The sequence below is a fragment of the Lycorma delicatula genome, chromosome 13 (genome assembly GCF_047948215.1).
Source record: "Lycorma delicatula isolate Av1 chromosome 13, ASM4794821v1, whole genome shotgun sequence".
In the NCBI taxonomy this organism is placed as follows: Eukaryota; Metazoa; Arthropoda; class Insecta; order Hemiptera; family Fulgoridae; genus Lycorma; species Lycorma delicatula.
The window spans coordinates 11,815,380-11,837,945 of record NC_134467.1 but is presented as its reverse complement, the minus strand read 5'-3'; the positions used below and the strand labels follow the sequence as shown (position 1 = coordinate 11,837,945).

Sequence of the window (22,566 nt, the reverse complement as noted above, 5' to 3'; positions counted from 1 at the left end):
TATAGGAGTCCTCTATTTTATACTTTTTGGCATAGCTGCCTCTGCAGCTGTTTATATAGTTGGACGCTTAGAATCCAAATTTTACAATTTATGCAAGATTTATGTAAAAAAAAAATACATAAAATATTTAAAATAATTAGTATAGTCAATTTGTATTTTTATTTGAAAATCCTTACCTGCCGATTGTTTTTTCCATATGTTAGGGGTGATGAGGGAAGCTTAACTCCCAAATCTATGGAAACATCCCCCTCCCGTAGATTTTTGAAAAACTCAAAAAGTTTTTGAAATGCGTTTTTCTCTGAATCTATGCATTTTAGAGAAAAGTTTTTCAAATAAAATATGTAGAGGACATTCTCCTCTACAATTAATGTCTTTGAAGTTATGCCGTATAATTTGAAATTGAAATACTAGGTGGGACTGAAGTTGTAAAAAACGTGTTTTTTCACTGGAAAAAATTGTTTTTCGTCTGTATTGCATTTGGAAAAGTTGTTAAAAAACAACATCTCAAAAAACAGACGACTTTTATTTAAATAATTTTCTTCTACGACTTACCGTTTTGGAGCTGTAGCTTGTGAAAGTGTGAAAATGTTGTGAATTGGGCACGTGTTCGAAACCGGTCTAGTCGTTTACGTTTTTTACAACTTCAGCGCCACCTAGTATTTCAATTTCACATTATACGGCATAACTTCAAATACATTAATTGTAGAGGAGAATGTCCTCTACATTTTTTGTTTGAAAAACTTTTCTCTAAAATGCATAGATTCAGAGAAAAACGCATTTCAAAAGTTTTTGAGTTTTTAGAGTTTTTCAAAAGTCTATGGGAGGGGATGTTAAAAATCTGGAGTTAAGCTTCCCTCATCACCCCTAATATATGGGAAAAACATCAATCGGTAGGTAAGGATTTTCAAATACAGCCTATTTTGATGACAAATTGCCCGTACTAAATGTATTGCAATCAACATACGAAAGTTACAATTATAGGGTTTTAGCAAACCCTATAAGTGACCTTTATTCTGTTCATATAGAGTAGGAGCATTCGATTCAAAACATGAATAGAGGGGCAAAATTTTCCTGCCGATCAGACCAGGTGGAAAAAGTCCCTACGCGTGCCTCAATTTACATACTAAAAGTGGAGAGTAACTACTCCAAGAAAATTTTGAGATATCCATGTGGATCTAGTAAAAATGGCCTGCTCAATGTTGATGTGAATGTGTTGTAGTCCCGCTTTTCGGTTGTAACTAGTTAAATATTGAATTTATCGAAAAATGTTTCAAACAAAACTTGTAGAACGGAAAATTTTACACAAAAAATATCTAGGTCAGCAGTAAACTATTTTGCTGTAGGTTAGAGCAGCTCGTGTTCAGGCACTGCAGAACTGCAGCACCCCCTATTATCGATAAAATTTAATACGAATCCATTCTTCTTCATACTTGTATATAATCCTTAAGCTTAATGTCAATAGCCATCCCCCAGTTTATGAAAAAGATACAAAAATCTTTATACGGAACTATGCGCTTCACAGTTTCAGCGGTATGGTGTTTGGCTATTGTGCACATAGGAAGCTGCACGTGAGGCTGCAAGGGAGAGAGAGGAGAGAGAGCACTGTCGCTCCCGTGCCGACCCTGGCGTGCTGGTGGAAGGTAGTTTTTTTTTTATTCCGCGTGTGTACGGAACATTCCTTGTTCGTTCCCTTTTCTAGTTTAATCGGTGGAAGGAATGTGAAAGCGGTTTAATTATTTTTTTCAGTAGCCATCAGAATATGGTAGAAAGCAAGGTCTTTTTGATCGCCAAATCCGTCCAAAAACACGCTGGAAGGGCAAAAGAGAAGGTAATTAGTAAAAACTAATTATGTGTTTGTTTCTGTGTACATAAAAATTTAAAAGAGGAATTTTCAAGTACGCATATTTACAAACATAATAAATGTAAAATTATTTTATGTTTAATTAGATTGTAATTAAATTACAAAGTGAAAGAAATACTAGGCACAATGAAATATATTTTTAAAAAAAAAGAAGTGATTGGCAAAAAAATTCATGTATTCGCATAGTTGCTTTTCAGTTTGAATTTGGTTTTTATTTGTAGGCCTTTCATAAACAAATTTGAAAATTCTTTGACCAGACAACATTATAGTATGTTATTCCTAAATGAAACAATTTCTTTTAAATTGACTAAGCGTTATTCCTTTAGGTATCTTTTTTGATTTACTTATCCTAGATCAAAAGTTATAGGTATTTATTTATCGCGCGCAAGTTAAAACTGTGCTGCCGGCTATCTTGTATCTTTCCGCATAGGCAGTATTTAGAAAGCTACTATTTATTGCGGAATTCTCGGTGTAGAATTTTCCGTTCAACATTTTTGACAAGAATGACCTTTTTCTGAAAAATCAATATTTAACGACCTACAACATAAAAAACATGGTTCTTAAATTTTATTTTGTTTATAAACAAATGTCGGAATAGTAGCGAGGCTCTCGACTCTTAGTATGTTAATTGAGGCATGCTTAGGGACCTTTTCCACCTGGTCTGATCGACAGAAAAATTTTACCTCTATATTCATGTTGTGACTGAAATGCTCCTATAATGCTCCTAGGGAATGAAACACTAATCGATTCCTTTTGAACTTCAGATATTTTATTTTTTGTCTTTTGACATAATTATTTAAGTCAACAATTTATTTCAGTAATTCGATAAATACTTGACTGATTTTTTGCCTCTAAAGTCAATTATGATAGAATTCTTCCATCTTATACCCGACTATCCGATTACATTACCACCGCATCTTTTTTTCGTTTGACTCATCCTTCTTAATAAAGCGTACACCTTGGAGTTGAGTTCATCTTCCTCTTCGTCATCGCTGTTTGATCTCAGATTGGAATCATTTTGTTGGATTTCAATCACAAATTGTAACATTTGTTTTATGTCAAGCATTTGTGTGAATAATTCTCTTTGACCCGGAGTCGATTTACTGCCACCATCTACATCCAGTATATTGCTCACCCTCACCCTATCAGGCGGTTCATAATAACTATTTATTGGATATGATGATACCGTTGATGGTTTCCTGTAACAAATTAAAAAAATAATTTTTATTTTTGGTTATTTTATAAGTTTTAACATTATCACATTGTACATTCCATTAAGTATATTTTCTTGTAAATATACAGGCCTATTAAATAACGATAAAGGTATTACAACGAGCAAGACACAGATGTTATTCAGTGAATAATGCATACAACTCACATGGTGATCCTTAATATGCAATCTGGTTACACTTCGTAGTACTGTAATAAACATGTCAAGGAATCACAGTACTATATTGTGTACTTAATGGCAAACAAATGAGAAAAAATTGATTTATTTTTTTACTAACAAAAAGTAAATCTAAATTATGTAGTTAATAAGTTAAGTTTAAGAGATATTTCGTGATCAGAACATTATTTTAAATAATCTAAAATCATTTTTTATGCATATTTTTAAAAACTTTTTTTGGGGGGCAATTAATATGTGATTACCTTCTTGAGTTATATCCTTTGAAACATTTATGAAAGTACGAACGATATAACCATTATATAATGGTTGTCACACTGCTGTGTGCCTGTATTGGGTGCAATCAAATATACATTTTACTTTATTTGCTATTTGTTAGTGCTTTATTTGTTAGTGCTTATTTGTTAGTGTGTTAGTGCTTTATTTGTTATTTGACTCCTTTATTTCAAATCGGATTTTATAAGTTAGAATGTAATCATATACTTTTTTAAATATTACCAATAAAACTTATATTTGAGGTTAATCAAAACATAGCTCATAAAAAAAAAAAAATATCTAAACTATTGTTCAATGACTATCTAAAATATCAATGACTTATCTCCTCCTGATATAACACTCTTATTCCAGCGATGTTAACATTATTGGAAGTATTTTTAAAAGTAATTTTTAGCGAGTACCATAAGTCCTCTTGTCGCATTTCTTTTTACATCTTCTCTGTCTTCAAATCTCTTTACTTTAACTGAAATTTTAAGCTTAGGAAAGAATAAAAATTGCAGGAAGCCATGTGTAATAAGTAAGTAGCCTGTTAAAGTTGTTCGATCCTATATTTTATCAAGAATTTCTAAATAAATTGTGATGCATCACAACTATAAGCCCGTGTAGACTTCCTACTTGCCACGCATGGCTTCTGTAATTTTTTACTCTTTCCTAAGTTTAAAATTCCATCTAAAGTAAAAAAATTTGAAGACAAAGAAGAGATCAAAAAGAAAAGCGTTGGTGCTCGGTAAAAATATTCCAACAATGGAAACATTGCTGCGATAAGTGTTACATGAGGAGGGGACAAATCATTTAACTAGATAGGTTAAGTATAGCCCATCGGATTGGTCTAGTGGTGAACATGTCTTCTCAAATCAGCCGATTTGGAAGTCAAGAGTTCCAGCGATCAAGTCCTAGTAAAGACAATTACTTTTACATGGATTTGAATTCTAGATCGTGGATACCGGTGTTCTTTGGTGGTTGGGTTTCTTCAATTAACCATACATCTCAGGAATGGTCGACCTGACACTGTACAAGACTACAATCCATTTACACTCATACATATCATCCTCATTCATCCTCTGAAATAATACCTGATAGGTAATTCCTGGAGGCTAAACAGAAAAAGATAGGTTAAGTATATTTGTTTTTATGAGCTAAGATCAGTTACCTGTCTGATCACATCTCATATACGTGTATTTTTCTTTTTAATTTTCTTCCAATTTCATTTTCACGATTATTATTTTAAAATTTTATTACTTTACTAAGATTTTCTATTACAGTTATGTTATAACTCTAATTATTCTTCTTTATTTTGTGCTGTAATTATTTTTTGTTTAAAACCACCTTAAATTTGACATTATTCTTATATAACTGATAATGATTATCATTTATATAACACTTGGTTTGTGTTCTTAGCAGTAACATTTGTGGCTTGAAATACATTTTAGGAAATAAAAATCAATTACGCAAAAATAATGAAAATAAGAGACAATAAATCAATGTATATCTATACAAAAGGAATTAGTAAAATTGTACAGGTACTTACACACTGTGTTAATAGATATCTAAGGTGAAAACATACACACTCTCCCACTAATGGGGGGTTATGCAAATGGTATTTCTCTGCAACACCGATAATAAAAAAAAAAAAAAAAAAAAGTGAAAAACTAACAGAGCAATGGCTTGGGACATATTAAAGAAAAAGTTATTATGTAATACAATAGAGTTACACTGGAAGAAGAATCTGGTAAAATGTTATGTTTAGAATGGACTTCTGGATGAAACATAAGACGACTAAAAAAAGAAGACGGCATTTGAAATGAGAAATGGAGTTATTTTTTTTAAGGCGTACAACCAGATGGGTTACTCATTCTTACTGTTTAAAATTATAAGAATCTTTAATAAAATTTTGGGAAGAATCTATAAAGGACATAAAAAAAATGTGTAGTACACAAAATAACACAGCATCAGAATAAAACAAAAGAGAAAAATATAATAAAGTGTGTAGTAAAAAAATATCGCATTACTGCAGTATTGCACCATCATAACTACAGCTATAGAATTTCCCCAAAGCTGGAAATACTATTTTAACTTTTAATAAAATAATAATGTTACAATCCAAGGATCTTCACGGCAAAGTTATAGCATCTCTGCACTTTCATCCCAGGGTTCTGTGTTCAAGTACCATTGTCATTTTTCACATTCTACAAAATTCATTATAAGTTGACACCTATTGTTGTTCATTAAACAAATATACTTATTCTAATTTTTTCCAATTATTTATTTTTTATAAATAATCTACATCACTAACACAATGTTTTGAACATCAAAATAAACTACTTACTTGGCAATTTTCTCTTTCTTCCTATTTTTCAAGGCAATACTTATAATTTCATCCATTAAAACATTTGAAAGACCGCACCTAAGTTTAGAATTCGCAGCAGCAGTATTTGCATCTATCACTAATTTCGTTGGTAACTTATATCTCTTTAATATATCATAAATGAATTTTTGTTTTTTTAATAATGTATGAGATGAGAATTTCTCAAAATATGTTACAAATTCAGCTTGTTTTTTTAGGCATTTAATATGACCTTTAATCAATAGATCCTATTAAAAAAGAAGGTACATTAAAAGAAATAAATACATAATTAAAACAAAGTTGATTTAGAAAATTAAAATGTTATGAATCACTTATGACAGTGTTCTTTCAGCGGTAACCAAATATAAAACAGAAGAAATACTAAACGGCACAGACTTATTGCTGGAAGAGAAATTCAGTTTAAAAATATATAAGACTAATAACAAATTTATTGAAATGTGATTAGATAGGAGTATAATGAGAAATTAAATACATACTTACTTCACGGACTCTGTACCTCAAAATTTTATACAGAGTAGGAAACCTTTTTCTCGTAATTTAATACTCCACTAGATAGACAAGATGCTTCTGATGATGTTTGGTCTTATCCAAATTATAATAAAGAAGCAGGGGAAAAAATTTTTTTTCCTTTTTTTCATTTCTGGACTCAAAGTCACATTTGGGCAATTTCAGTCAGGAGTGAGGAAAATAAAGCCAATTTTTTGCGCTTTTTTCATCAATTACAGTCTTGCTTGATATCTTTAAATGTTTTATGAAATTTTGTATGATGACTTGTTAATACAGGTCACTGATACCATTTAATTTTTATTACAATCAACCAACACAGTGGGGAGATATGAATACCATACCTTCCATGTTTCAAAATTTTACTCAGATTAGAATCATTTTTTTATCTCGATCATAATTCTTTACTTGCAAATTTACGTACTTTAATGTTCCACTTAATTTTCCTTCTAAGTAGCAGTTTGTTATGGGCAAAGCCCTCAATAGCTGGAGTTCCACACTAACATTCTTTTCCAGCTTTATTTTGTCTTACTCAATATTTTCTTCTCTAAATTTAAATTCTTTCAATATGTTAAAATACTAATTTTGTTATCACCTTTATTAACTACTATTATATTCTCTAGATTTTTTATGTTGATATACCTAAATTATCAATTTTTTTAACTGAAAAAACATCTTATAACTAACTTTCTATCCTCATTTTTTAATAGCTTTCCTTATTTAAATTTTACAATGGCTCTCATAAATTAATAATTATTACTGTCAATTATACTGTTTACTTAACTAATCTTCAGAATATATATGAGGTTTCATCAAAAAGTAACGAACATTTTTAATTTTCTCTGAAATCTGTCCCCCTTCAAAGTAGTTCCGCTGTAATATTACACATTTATGCTGATGTAGCTTCTAGTTTGAAAAACACATGTGAAACAACTCTGGGTATTGCCTTGAGCTGTGCTTTCGATTTCACCTTTAACTCATCTATTGTTGAAAAACATTATCCCTTAGTGTACTTTTAAGTTAGGAAAATATGAAAAAGTCACACGGAGCCATATCAGGTGAATAGGGTGGTTATGGCATTGAAACGGTGTTATGTTTCAATGAGAACTGTTGGATAAGTTAAGCAGTGTATGTATATTATTATGGTGCAAAATCCACGCATTGTCTCTCCAAAGCTCGGGTTATTTTCTTCAGATTGGCTCAGGCAAATTGCATAAAACTTCTAGGTATTACTCCTTGTTGACTGTACAACCTTGCAGTAGAAATTCATAATAAACAATTCCATTGTAGTCAAAGAAATCTGTTAGAAGGACCTTCATATTTGACCGGACTTGAAGTGCTTTTTGGTATTGACTCTTCAGAAAACTTCCATTGGGATAGCCATACATCCACATTTCGTCACCAGTTATGATGCATTTGAACTAGTCTGGATCAACATTTGTTCAGCAGCAGTTATGGGATGGTGTTTTTATTGAAAATTTAACAGTCTCAGAAAAAATTTGGTTGCCACCCTTTTCATGTTCAAAAGTTAATATAAATTGCTTCGAATGAGCCATATGAAATTCCTACTACTTCAGCAACTTATCTAATGACGATTCTGTTATTACAAAGCACATTTTCTAATAGCTAAAATCTCTTTAACCTTTTGATATTTTCATCAATAATTGATACGCTAGGACACCCAGATCTCGTGTCATCTTTGATGTTTTCTCAGTTACTGAAAGCATTTGTACGACTCATAAACTCATGTTTATGACATAACATCATCACCAAAAGGTTTTTTCAACATTTTAAATACCTTACTCCACTTAATTTCATTTTTAATGCAAAATTACAGACAAATTCACCCAGCCAACATTTCGCCACATAAAAAATCACCAAACATAGTAAAGTATGTTTTTCTTTTTCACTTGCCAAATACAAACTACAGGTAGCAGGAGGCTGAAAATTAACATGTGCATCACTAACAGTACTATTAATATACAAAAAAGAATCAACTCAATTGACAGGTACAGCGCACATGATTAAAAAATTCTTATTTCTTTTTTATCAAAATTCTAATGGTTAACAATTAATAAATAAGTAGCATGAAAACATTTTCAAGTAAATTTAAGAAGAAAACAGAAAATTTTGCAATAGATAAAAATTAGCCAATTACTGAATGATAGAATGTAGATATGATAATTTAGATATCATATTTGCATAAAAAATAAAATGAACTAAAAATCATTTGTACATTATGAATAGATTTATTCACCTTATGGTAAAAAAATATGGTGAATACCATTCAGAGTAAAGCAGAGGACATTAATGCAAAAGTGAAATGTTAAATCTTATGCAGGTAGCAATTTGTTCAGTGTAATCAATAGCAAACTATGATAGAGAGAAAAAATCTTTTAAAGAGCGATATAAATTATAAATTAAGACCCATCTATTACTCTATTTCATGAATTGTGAAATCAATTTCACAATTCAAATTGTTTGTTTCAAATTGAAAAAAAAAAGCTAAAGAAACATATGAAATATTAAAATTACTTTATACTGATACTACAGTGATGATGAATATAGTTTACAAATGGTTAGTGATTTCATAGTGGCTGTGAATTAGTTAATGTGAGAAGTGGTCGAGGCATCTTTCAACATCATAAACCCAAGAGAATGGTGAGAGAGTAAGCAAAATTATTTGATCAACTGAGTGATTGACAATTAGAGAGATTTTGAATATTATAAGAACTTATTCAAGTCTTTAAGAAATTATGTGTGCAGAAAAAGATCTAAGGGCTGGGAAAATGGTTTCATACACCACTATAATGCACATATAATTTCTGTCAGATAAAAACATTATAGTGTATCCTCATTTATCTGATCTGGGACCTGTGCAACTTCCAGTACTTTCCCAAAGTCAAAATGATTATGAAAAAGAAACATTTTGAGTCAAAACAGGACATCGAGGAAGCTAGAATAGTACAACATAACATAAAAATAAAGGAGACTCTAAGGTGATAAAAATATTGTGATAAGTAAGTGTATTCAATGCAAGGAAGAGTTTTTTTATTAGAATTAATGTTAATATGTCTTTCTGTCATAAATTTTTGTTCTTATAATACTGCGCTGATCTCTATGGCTGAAAGGTAGTGTCTACCTTTAATTCAGAAAGTTCCAAGTTCGAATCCCATTCAGGTCTTAGTATTTTTCATGCACTACAAAATTAATGAAACATCAAGAAACTGAAATTGATTATAGCCTGTCATTTCTGAAGTAAATAAATAAATTGAATTGAATTACATCATGTTAATAAACAAATAGATTTAAAAATCTCTTCTATGAGAGAAACAAATAATATTTAACTGTTTATAAATCAATTTTATTTTTGTTATCACTACTGGTGATCGTTTGTAACAAGAGATAAACAATACAGAGCATCCCATAAATTTCCATATATAGAAAAATAAAATTTTTTTTATGAAAACCATTTTTATTTAAATAATGCATTTGTACTCAAAGTGAGCGATAAAGCTCCCTTGTGGGCGCTGGAGGCCTTCAAGAGCAGTAGAAGCCCACAGAAAATTGAGGGTGTTCAGGTGGCCTAGAAAGGCGATGGCTGATAAAAGGGCAAAAATTATTTTCTCCTGATTTCAAACTAAAATTAAATATACTACACTAGTACAAACAATTAAAGGGACACCTATATTTTATGATAAAAAATTATTGTATTCAAACTATTTTAACTTTGCAACTAAAGAGGCTTAGAAAGAAGAATAAAAAAAAACTTGATTACTCACTTTTTGATACTATAGTTCAGATTTCAAAAATCATCAAATTAAAAAAAAAATCAGCAAGAAGAGAAGTTTAAAAATTTGATAGTTTTTCTTCATGTTTGATTTATCGCATGGGGGAAACAAAATTTTTTCAGTAAACTGTATTAAAATCATTTAAAAGCTTAAGACTTTAGCTTTAATTTCTTTTTTGTAAGTCTCTCTATGATTTTTTTGAACCGAATTATTCCACTTTAAAGGGAAAAGACTACTTTTGTCTTTAATGTTGCATATCTCTCATTCTACGCAACATATTCATACAAATAAATATTGATTATTATCTTTCAACAACGACGACTTGCTTGTTTACTACCAACACTTGGAGAACCTCCATGGTGATTTCAAAGAACGATTCCAGGAGATTTTAAATATGGACATACTAGACTGGGTGTTGGATTCTTTATCAAATGTCAACACAGTAGGTTCATCCCAATTAGAAGAACAACTTCTAGAACTGACAACAACGAAGAAATGAAAATAAAATTCAAGAATGGGTACCAAGAATTTTGGCTGCAAAAGTCAATCCCGCAACTGTACCCTGGATTATGATCGATTGGTCAAGATTTCTAATAGCATTCCTATTGTCATATTTGTCTGAACGTGGATTTTGTGCTGTAGCAATGTTGCTAACAAAAAAGAGAAATCGGCTGCATGTTACCGAACACGGTGACTTACGACTGCTTTTTAAGTGAATTCGATCCTGATATTAGCAAACTCGTTAAAGCACATCATATTCATTCTTCACATTAATGTAAGTATAATTTTTCAATTAAAAGTTTGGTTTTAATTATTGTATTGTTATATCGAATATGCTATCACTATTGTTATTATACACCTATATAGATACAAGTTTAATTTTTTTGAAAGCAATTTTAATAAAAACACTTTCAAATATAATTAAAAATGCATTTTAATTGCTCTCATTAAAATTGAAGTTTAAACTCAGAAATAGGATATGCCATGTTTAAAAAAATAATTGCAATGACTATTTTTAAGAGCGCATCTTAAAAACAGCAATTACAATTATTATTTTTAGCAGATGGTAAATTTAAAAATTTTGGGAGCCAAGAAAATTTTTGATTCTCAATGTGGGCTGCGGGCGGAAAAGTTTGAGAATTAATGATATAATATGATCTACATAACTGCCATTGTTTTGAATACACATTTCAATGCGTATCTTCCACTGCTGAAGAACATGTGTAAGCACAGCTGAAGTTATGTTTGTAATGGCAATGGTGATTCATTCCTTGAGATGATTTATGTGTTGTACCTTAATTTTGTATTTTTTGAATCTTGTTTATTTTTCCAATGTATGGAAACTTATAGGACACGTGTACATATAGATTATGTAACAGTACAAGGTGAAAAGATAAAGATGCTACAATTTGCTGATGATATAGTAATTCTAGCCGAGAGTAAAAAAGGATTTAGAAGAAACAATGAACGGCATAGATGAAGTCCTACGCAAGAACTATCGCATGAAAATAAACAAGAACAAAACAAAAGTAATGAAATGTAGTAGAAATAACAAAGATGGACCACTGAATGTGAAAATAGGAGGAGAAAAGATTATGGAGGTAGAACAATTTTGTTATTTGGAAGTAGAATTACTAAAGATGGACAAAGCAGGAGCGATATAAAATGCCAAATAGCACAAGCGAAACGAGCCTTCAGTAAGAAATATAAATTGTTTACATCAAAAATTAATTTAAATGTCAGGAAAAGATTTTTGAAAGTATATGTTTGGAGTGTCGCTTTATATGGAAGTGAAGCTTGGACAATCGGAGTATTTGAGAAGAAAGCTTTTGAAGCTTTATTAGAAGCTTTTGAAATGTGGTGCTGTAGGAGAATGTTAAAAATCAGATGGGTGGATAAACTGACAAATGAAGAGGTATTGCAGCAAATAGATGAAGAAAGAAGCATTTTGAAAAATATAGTTAAAAGAAGAGACAGACTTATAGGCCACATACTAAGGCATCCTGGAATAGTCGCTTTAATATTGGAAGGACAGGTAGAAGGAAAAAATTGTGTAGGCAGGCCACGTTTGGAATATGTAAAACAAATTGTTAGGGATGTAGGATGTAGAGGGTATACTGAAATGAAACGACTAGCACTAGATAGGGAATCTTGGAGAGCTGCATCAAACCAGTCAACTGACTGAAGACAAAAAAAAAGTACATATAGAAGTCTAAAAGATTTTCTAACTGTTGGGTAGTTAACATAAGCAGTGTAATCTTGAAATAAATTAAAACACTAGACTCTTTGAATATACCAAAATATTTCAGAACCACATTATCTAACCTACTGGAATGGCATTCTTTTGACTTTTGATAACTATGGGCTTGCAATATATAAGACTTCTTAGACAGGAAAATAGAATAACATTAAATTTCTACGTATTTATTATTAATCCACTAGAAATGACACAATGAAAACAACCAACCTATTTAATTTCAGTCAAAATATTTTTTGTGATTAGTCGCTGGGAATGCACCTACCAAAAAATTTTCATAAAATGATTTTACCCTAATTTAAAATAGTTTCTTTTTCCCTCTTGAAAAAGTTTTTTTCCTGCAATTGACTTATACACATTGCAGTCTTAGGTTAACTTTTTTGAACACATGCAAACTTTTAAAACTAAAATCAGCACTACCATTAAAAAGATATGCCAAAACTAATTAAGCAAGCAAGCATTTATTTATTTTTAAACATATATATATATATATATATATATATATATATATATATATATAAGTGGACAAAATAATCAAATATATCTAGCATCATTTCAGAAGAAAATTCAAGTTGGCACTGCCAACAGCAATGTAACACTCAGCTGCAAGCTTTATTACTCATTCTCATTTTTTAACTTTACAAAGTGTTTGTAAAATTTATTCATCATCTCATTTTTTAACTTTACAAAGTGTTTGTAAAATTTATTCATCAAACCTAATTATTCAACATCTTATCATACAGAGCAATTTGATTGAAGCGTCAGTTTTTTAACTTTTTAATAACTTGAAAGATTACTTAAACTCACCTGTATATCACTGACTGCCAAACCGACCATAAGATTCATTAATACAACAGTCACCAACAAAATGAATAATAAAAAAATGAATCTACTAGTGCAGAAATCTTTCCTACCATTTTTCTTTTTAAATAAATGTTTATATTTAAATTCTCCAGCCATCATTGTTATCGTTTTAATAAATGAAACAAACGGATCTTGGAACTGATCATTATCAGGAAATTGAATACAAAAACAAAAAGTAAACCCGATGATGAGACATATAAATGACATTAAAACCTATAAACAATAAAATATCACACATAAATAATAATAATAATAATAATCTTTATTAATAAAAAATAATATCTGTCATAAATATAGTGATTTAATGACATGGGTTGAACATATAAACATTTTTAGGTAAACATTACCAAGCAAAAAGTTAATATCAGAGTGTATCTATATCAAGTAATAAAATAAATTATTGGCTTCTAATTAACTACATATCTAAGCTGATAATCCAAGAATGCAAGGAGCTACAGGTACACTTGCTCTACAAAACTATAGATGCAGCTAGCTATGGGCTCTGTGTCAATGAAATTACACAATATATTAGACTTTAAAAATATTGCATAAATCAAACAACCACTCAATAATACATAGGGTAGGTAAAACTATTCTACTTATCATTGTTAAACATCCTTGGTACCTCCCTGTTGCAAAAAAATTCATACTTAGAAGAGAGTGACAAATTATTATCGTAAATCTTTCAAACTGATAAAAGTAACTGTATTTAGCTTGTCTACCAAAAAGTATAAATCTGAATGGTCTATTGACCAAGAAAAGTGAAGTTCAGCTTTAATTTGACATTTTAGTATTTTTCTGTTAGTAATACAGTTATGACCAAATTCATTTTCCAATCATTTTTTTAATTTTACAGTAATGTTTGTTGCTATTTGACAGAATAACAACACTTTCTAATAAAACCATATATTTCTAAACGATGGTGTATTAGAAAGGATATTTCTTTAAAGGATAGGTAATGGGAAGGATAAATTTCAAGTCAAAGACTGCTGTAACATACTTTCTATTCATGATGTCACCTGCCATTCCCAATCTGTCTTTCAGTGGAAAAACATATAGTATCTTCACTCAAGCTTCTTCTTCATTCAAATGATTTATTCCATCTTAAATATCTAACATAACCTACCTGAACCTAACTCATAAATATCTCTAAACTGTTCTACTTCTGTAAGGTAATCTCTGTACACTATTAAACAAGTAATCTTACACTGGGTTTTGATAAACTTTTTTTTTTATCTCTCTTCCATCAGATATCTTATTTACAAGAAAAAAATGGAATGCTATGCAGCCTAATTATTCTTGTTACTCTTGAGAATGGATATGTCGTTTTTTGGAAATGGCTTGCGACTCATGACAGATAACCTACAACAATCATGAATATCACGATTAATGTAATACATTCAAGGATCGTTAAGTAATTAAATAGACAAATAGCGACAGCGAAAAAGCTATTTAATAGAATATATTAAAGAGACTGACATTCAACATGGACTCCTGACATAAAAAATATTAACTGTTCGAAAAGAATTTTTATTACTATAACTTCTTTTGTTTACTTCAAAATGATAGCTCTGCTTGAAACATGTACCATGAAAGAACCATGTACTGGGATAAGATTTTTATTTTTTAAGGTCTAAAACCAGCCAAATTCATCCCTCGTGAAAGTTCAAACAGTATGGTAAGAACTTTATCAACTGCACAAATGTAACTGCATAACAGGAGTCATTTATTTTCATTATAGTTGAAGACTGGTGAAAGTTTTGACTGACAATGTAATGATCTTATTTGCAAGGACAGAATCAAACAAATTTAAGTAATTACTAAAATTGCAGTGTGGGTGTAAGCACTGTCCATTTCATTCACAAAATCCTGACTATTTTTAGGAGCAGGCAATGGTTTTTAAATTACATAATTACATAACAGAAAGGACTAGCTTATTTCAATTATTAGGAAGAATAATGTACAATCAAAATAAAGTGCAATTGTGATATTCTAGAAAATAAATGAAACCAGCAGTAAGGAAAAAACATCCTGTTTCTCTCAAAATGGTGCAATTCTTCTAATAACAACGCCCAACCCATAACTCAAAAGAAACAGTAAGCTATTCAAAAGTCAGGTAGGAAGGTGCCATCATATTCAATTTACAGTCCAGATTTTACACCACCAAAATTTTTTTTTTGTTTGGTTTTCTCAAAGAGTTTGTACATAGCAAGTAAAGAATGTCACCAAGGTGAACAATTCTTTACTACTGGAATAAGAAAGTTCACAGAAAGATGGGACTAATGCCTAAATGTAGCTAATAGTATTCATTTCATTGTCATTGAACAAATAAAATTTTTTTTACAATCATTTGTGTTGTTAATTATTCAGTAACCCTTGAACACACTTTTATTTATTATTTCTTAATCAAGATTTGTTTTAGTGCTTTTCAATTTTTGTGAATTCTCATGAGTATTTTCATTTAATGACATTTAAATTAGTTATAATTTTCTATTGTAATATTCACAACTTTAAAAAGATTGTTAATATTTTTAATATGATCTGTGAAAACAAATTTTTGGTTGTCATTCTTAAACACTTCAGAGAATATTTTTCTAAATGCTATAAATTAGGACATTCAGTGATATAGTTTTATCATAAAACTGTATGAGCATAGCATCAGCCCTGACAGTTGATGTAGCTATGGTAATTAACCATTAAAAAATGCCAGCATCATGCTGCCCATAATCCTTAAAATTTAGTAACCAACAGGAACTGGTTCTGTAGATTACAGGGTCCTGTAATCACACATTAGATGTTATGGAACCAACAGGTCGGTTTGTGTCCATCTTATTCGGGACCCAAAGCAGAATGTTTTATTAGTAAATATTATCAGTATGTAAATTTGCTTTTCAATTTCTATTAAATGGTATATTTGTCTAATAAAATTAGTAAATGATACATACCTTAGTAACATTAGTGAGAACTGCTAAAAACATAAGTCCATAATAACCACATTGAGGAAATCTTGCGAGCAGAAACATAACCTGAGCCCATCCAAATAAAACGACGACTGAACTGACATAACATAAAGAGTCAATTACTAGTGGAGTTTCTCCTTTGTTCAACACAATACATACTAATACCATTGAAGATAATGGACAAATGAATTTCAACCAAGGCTCAAGTACTTTCCAACGCAGTGGACCTAAAAGTACCAGTTCAATAGCCGATTGTAACAACATCAGTGTACTAAAAAGTAGCAGCAGATATGGCAAGTAATTTCTCTCGTTCTTTTCAAGGAACTAAAAACACAAAAAAAAATGTAATAAAATATATTAATTGTTGTATAACATATATGTTTTAATATATTATTAATAAACCATAATGTTAATATATTGCTTTGTGTTATGATGCATTCCAGTTTCAGAAATGTTTTTTGAAGGAAAAAGTGTTAGAGAAACATTCAGTATAAATAAGAACCATAGATTTATTTGAAAATGAAGTCCAAAAACTTATTTCTGTGATACAAAGTGACTTACTTTTGTATATAACAAAATAAAAAAGCTTTTCTTTAAAGAATTTACAAAACTTCTGATGGAAAAGTTGATTTTAATAAAAAACTGAAATTTGTTAATTTTGCATTATTGTTAATTATTAAAATGCCATTTATTAAAAGAACTCTAGTAAGAATTTAAAAAAAATCACACACACACATGCATGCATACATAAATACATACATATAATCTTTTTAATTAGAATTTTTATATTTAAAAAACAGTTTTACCAGTTGTTAATGAATTACAAAAGTTTTTTTGTAATAGATTTTAATATGATGGCTCCACATTTTAAAACTACACTGGTTCTCAGTAAAACAAGATTTTTTTTATTCTTTTCCTCTTTGGTTTTAACAAAACTATAACAGTCCCAGCATAATTAGTGTTAATTAAAAATTAGATAAAATAACAGTTGCGAAGGAAAGAATTTCTAAAAAATGCTATCGCACTTGACATGCTACAAACATATAGATGAATGATAGGAAATAGTAGTTCACTCCTATGCAATAAAATGGATGATGTATGAATATGTATATATAATGAATTCTAAGTTAACATAAAGCAACAGTTATCTTTGATAAACAACAGAAACTGTCAGTACATTTAATAAAAATATTTTTTCACTCATATTCTTTTCTCCATTCCATTTTTAATTGATCTATAACTATACTATTATAAAAGGGGGAAGAGGTTTTTGTTTGTTCAGGATAAACAGAAAAACTACTCGATCAATCGCAACCAAATCTTTACCCGTGCTTCTTCTTTCTTCTTTTTGAAGTTATACTTTAGGAGAAACTGATCAGAGTGTATTTTCAGCAATTTATGGAAGTTGTGTCTGCCGATTTAACACACCATGAAGATTTGCACAGGCCCTAGTGGACCAGTTTGCACGCACATGTGTGCAGTGTCTAATTCAGTCACTCATTCAATGCAATTAAGCTATTATCACGTGTTGTAAACATAACAGGTATTGAGTCATAAATAAATATATATTTATATACACAGATTTTTTTTCCCAAAACAGTGCCCCAGGGGTGCTGTGTAGTGCTCTTATAATATCTCTGCAAACAATCATCCAATTTTCAAAATTAAAACAGATATTTGTTAGTAGATTGAAGGCTAACTTTTGCACGCATCAGGTACACTATCGATCTAACAGGTCATGGTTATTCAGAAATGTTATCCAAAAATGAAAAATTATTTATTAAAACTTGTAAATAATAAATAATCCATTATGGTGCTGCACTTCTTATTCGGGTAGCTCCTTTCTTAAAGTAAGCCGCTCCCAAGATATTTTGAATAGAAGTCTTATTCAAATTGAAGACAACATATCGTGAGACATTCATAATCATACCCAAACAAAAATTGCTGAAAATAAAGTGATGAAAATTTGTATACATGTTTTTCTTACGGTGTAACTGCACACGAAGAAAGAATTTTTTGAAATTCGAGTTGTAGGGGTAAAATAAAGTCACAATGAAATTTACTATTTTTTTAATTTCTTGGTAACAAATAAAAATTTCAGCTTGATTTTTTTTTGGGTACATACCCTAAATGTGAATATCTAAAAATCCATTTCTAAATTTTTTGAAATTCCGATTTTCAAGGGTTAAAATAAATTTTTGAATTTTATTTTGAAACCCTGCTATTTTTTGAATTTTTCGGTAACAAATTAAGAAATCAACCTGATCTTTTGTGAATATAATCTTCATGTGAGTAAATCAGTTTCTAGTGTTTTGAAATTTCACCTTGAAAGGGGATGAAGAAAAAAAAATTTGAACAATGATTGTAAATTTTCTAATCCCGACTATACTAAACAAGATATTCAGTAGATTTGGGCTTGCAAATACTCTTCAGATAAGTATTTAAAAACCGTGTTCAGCTTTTATTAAATTCTACATAAAATATAAATTTTGACCGCTGCTGGAAACGTAAGTAACCATACAGCACAAGCGAAGCTGCGATGGAAAGCTTGTATTTTACAGGTAGGGACAGTTATTGTTTTGTTAATGTCAATAGAAATAGAATCCTATAAGGGTCATTCAGAAAGTTCTCGACCTGAGAAAGAAAACACAAGATTTTTCACTAAATTTTTTTTATCTTTCAACCATTCACATTGCAATTCAATATGTTTAGACCAACCACTTTCTAATTTTTTAATACTTTTTCAGTATAATGCAATTTGTGCAACTCTGCAAAATAAGCGGTGTCTAAGCTTTGACTTCATCATTTGAAGCAACCATTTCCATTTAAGTGATGTACAGCAAGCTATTTCTTCATCAGATTTGGGAAAAGAAAATAATTGCTGGGAGCCAAATCTGGTGCTTGTGGAAGACCTTGAAATTTAGGTTATGGAGTTGCAGCAACAACCTGAAGATGTATGTGCAGATACATTATCTTCTAGAAAGAGCACTTTATTTTTGGCCAGATATGAACATTATACAAATTTTTTTATATGGATTTGAATACTAGTTCGTGAATACCAGTGTTCTTTGGTGTTCGGGTAGCAATTAACCACACATCTCAGGGAATGGTTGACCTGAGACTGTACAAGACTGCACTTCATTTACATTCATACATATTATCCTCATTCATCTCCTGAAGTAATAACCTTATGGTGGTTCTGGAGGCTAAACAGAAAAAAGAGTGGACATTAGCCTGAATGATCCTTCAATCAGTCCAGTAGTGAAATGTAATACTACCCAGTGATGGTCCTTCCATTTTCTTGGTAGTCTAAGCCCACCACAATACAAGAATCCTAAAAAAACTATAATCATAACTGTCCCTGTAGATGGAACAGTTTTCACTTTCTTTGATGCACTTTGACCTCCTCTATTCACAGCTTGTTCGACTATGTTTAAGCTATGTATGAACAATTTAAAGAGGTGAAATGTATCCAACTTCATTTTATTTGGCTAACTGTTTTCCCTATGAAAAAATAGTATTTTATGACCACAAGAAATTCCTTTTTTCCATTTTACTAAAAGTCACTGAGAGTGTTGTTTTTTATCAAACTGTCAGACACACTAAGTAATATAGTGGACTTTTTTTTAGGATTTGATCATTTTGATGAAGAAGGTAAACAACAGACAATAAATGTTATTAATAATGCTACGACTTACCTTAATTATCAAACCACCCACAAATTTTTAAATTGGTTACAATAAACAATTCTCTTCATTTTTTCCTTTTTTAATTCACATTAATCTTTTCACAATACTTTATTTATACACATTCAATGTGGGTGTGATTCTGAGGAACTATAACATTGTAGTAATTAAATTACAGAATAATTCTGTGTCAAGGACATTGCATTTTCCGATTTACTATGCTCAAAAATGAGGTAAATACCCCAATTCAACACTTGTTTTAAGAATTTCATGTACTTACTTTATAATACAGTTAACGGATTACTTATGCATTTGAAGACAAAACTATAATTTCTAATGATTTTTATGTAGTTCTTGAATCACACACACACACACACACAGATGCAATTGGATTCAATTATACAACCCTACAACAAGCATGCATTCAGCTGATTTTTCAGACTTTTATTATATTTTAATTTTACAATAAATTTTCCTACTGAAATTTTAAAAGTACTAGAATCATGATTTAAATGTACAACTTTAAAACGTATGTTTACAATAGTGTTTTAAAATAGTGTTTTAAGTCAACTATTACCAAAAACGTTTAGCTTGTGTTGTATAGGGGTGCAGATTCTTTACTTCACAATAATGTAATGTTATGGAAATTATATAGGAACTACAGATGGAGGGAAGCATGGCATTCATTTTTCTATCGCTCTTCATATATTGTAATATATTCTCACCTTTATAAGTCATATTATAATTGACCTGTATTACGGTCATACATTATATATATACTATTTTTCACTTTTATGTTAAACATTATTTTATACTATTATTAAAGAACTTAATCCACAAAGAATTATATTACCTTTTAAGTAATACAATACTACAAAACATTAAACTTTATGTTACATTTCTAACATAGATTCTAATTTTGTTTATTATTGAAATCGATCACATTATCACTCATAGCTCAGGTGGCCCTTTCTCATCAGAAAACATAATTGTTCATCAGCTTCTTCTTTCAGAAACTAACAATTAGTAAAGTCTGCTATTTTCATACTCTGGTTATTAAAACATATATCCTCCTTCTAACCAGTTTTTATTGTAAAGACGGATTCTCCAGTGTAACTTTAAATATTTTAAGTTAATATACAAACTAGTTGGTTAGCTTACCAACAATTGAATTCAAAGCGTTCAAGCGCTTTCAGAATTAAATTCCATCTTCAGGAACTCTCATATTCTTCCTACTTGTAAAAGTTATTAAAACTTCACATGTAAATTATAAAAAATGTTGATGTTTGCTTAAAACTTAATAGTTGCTCTTCATATGTTATAAAATTATGTCATGTAAATATCCTGTCAATTTTGTGGTCTCAACTATTATCTAATTTTAACAAAATTATAACTTTAATTATTAAAAAAAAAATCTTTTAAAATATAAAATAACAGTGGTGTAATTTGAAATTAAACAGTGTTGCATTAAAAAGTATAACAAATACATATTTATCCTATTAAAAAACATCTTTATTATAATCTTCAATATTAACTATGTATTTTATAAATAAGAAATGGAATTTTTTTATTGTACACAAATTAACACCCGATCATAATTTTAGTTCGGAAATTTTTCATTATACTAAATTATTAAATATTTATTAATATATTTTAAGTTTGATTTGCTTACTACAGAATAAAATATTTATTAATAACATTGTGTTTAACAAATACAATTTAGTACGCCAATGTCATTTTGTTTAAAAAATCTGAACAAAAGAGAAGAGTAAAAAAAGAGTACTGTAAAAAAACAGTTTCTCTGAAATGTGCAACTCATCTGATATAATTACAGTAAAAAGCAACTAATGGATAAAGCAGGTGATGATGGTAAAATTCCAACATCTGCTTCATCATTAACTCTTTTCATAACAAATCCTGAGCTTTTCACAACCAGTCATATAAAATTATTACAGATATAATCTGCTTTTAGTACTTGGGAGTTTAATATTCTTATTTTAATTGAGATTAAAATAATTATATTTTATTGACTTAAATGAATATCTGATTAAAAAAAAAACCTTGAAATAAATAAAAAATTATTCACGTGAAGGAGTAGACAGTTAATCTTTAAGGAGTTAATGGAAAAATTAAATATTGAGTTAGTTGAAATGATTAATAAAATCTAATCCACGGTCGACACATAAAACACCAAAAATAGACCTGTAACTTACCATCCAAATAAAGCTGGATGTTTCACTTACATCACCGCTATGAACCAGAGCAAAAGCATATACTGATAATGTACTTACAAAGCAAACATGTGCAATAAGTAACAATAAAAATATCAGTTTCATTTTCTTCCACTTTAAAGAAATAAGTGCCTCTATTAATGGATGCTGTATTATTGAATTGCCACGTTCTTCTACTAATAATAACAATATTGATTTTTGTTTCGTAATATTTTTTGGCGTTAACAAATCAAAATCAAGCAATATCTGTTGTAAAAAAAGAAAGTATTTAAAATTATTTCCTTAAAAAAAGTATTATTAGTTTTTAAAAAATCAATACTATTTACTAATTTATTTTGTTGACTTTAAATGATAAAAATAGATTTT

General features: G+C 29.7%; 1 protein-coding gene across 2 annotated transcripts in view; it reads right to left on the bottom strand.

Moving 5' to 3' along the window:
• Nucleotides 1-2,618: 2,618 nt before the first annotated feature.
• Nucleotides 2,619-22,566, bottom strand: part of LOC142333935 (transient receptor potential cation channel subfamily A member 1 homolog) — a 39,000-nt gene continuing 19,052 nt past the window's right edge. Inside the window, exons 6-10 of one of the 2 annotated variants that reach the window (XM_075381560.1) lie at nucleotides 22,183-22,446; nucleotides 16,269-16,607; nucleotides 13,267-13,536; nucleotides 5,869-6,134; nucleotides 2,619-3,060 (exon numbers count right to left, since the gene is read on the bottom strand). In XM_075381560.1, the coding sequence (XP_075237675.1) occupies nucleotides 2,754-3,060; nucleotides 5,869-6,134; nucleotides 13,267-13,536; nucleotides 16,269-16,607; nucleotides 22,183-22,446 (1,446 nt within the window). In that variant the 3' untranslated portion in view covers nucleotides 2,619-2,753. The remainder of the gene's footprint in view (nucleotides 3,061-5,868; nucleotides 6,135-13,266; nucleotides 13,537-16,268; nucleotides 16,608-22,182; nucleotides 22,447-22,566) is intronic. The other variant, XM_075381561.1, reaches the window with a different exon arrangement.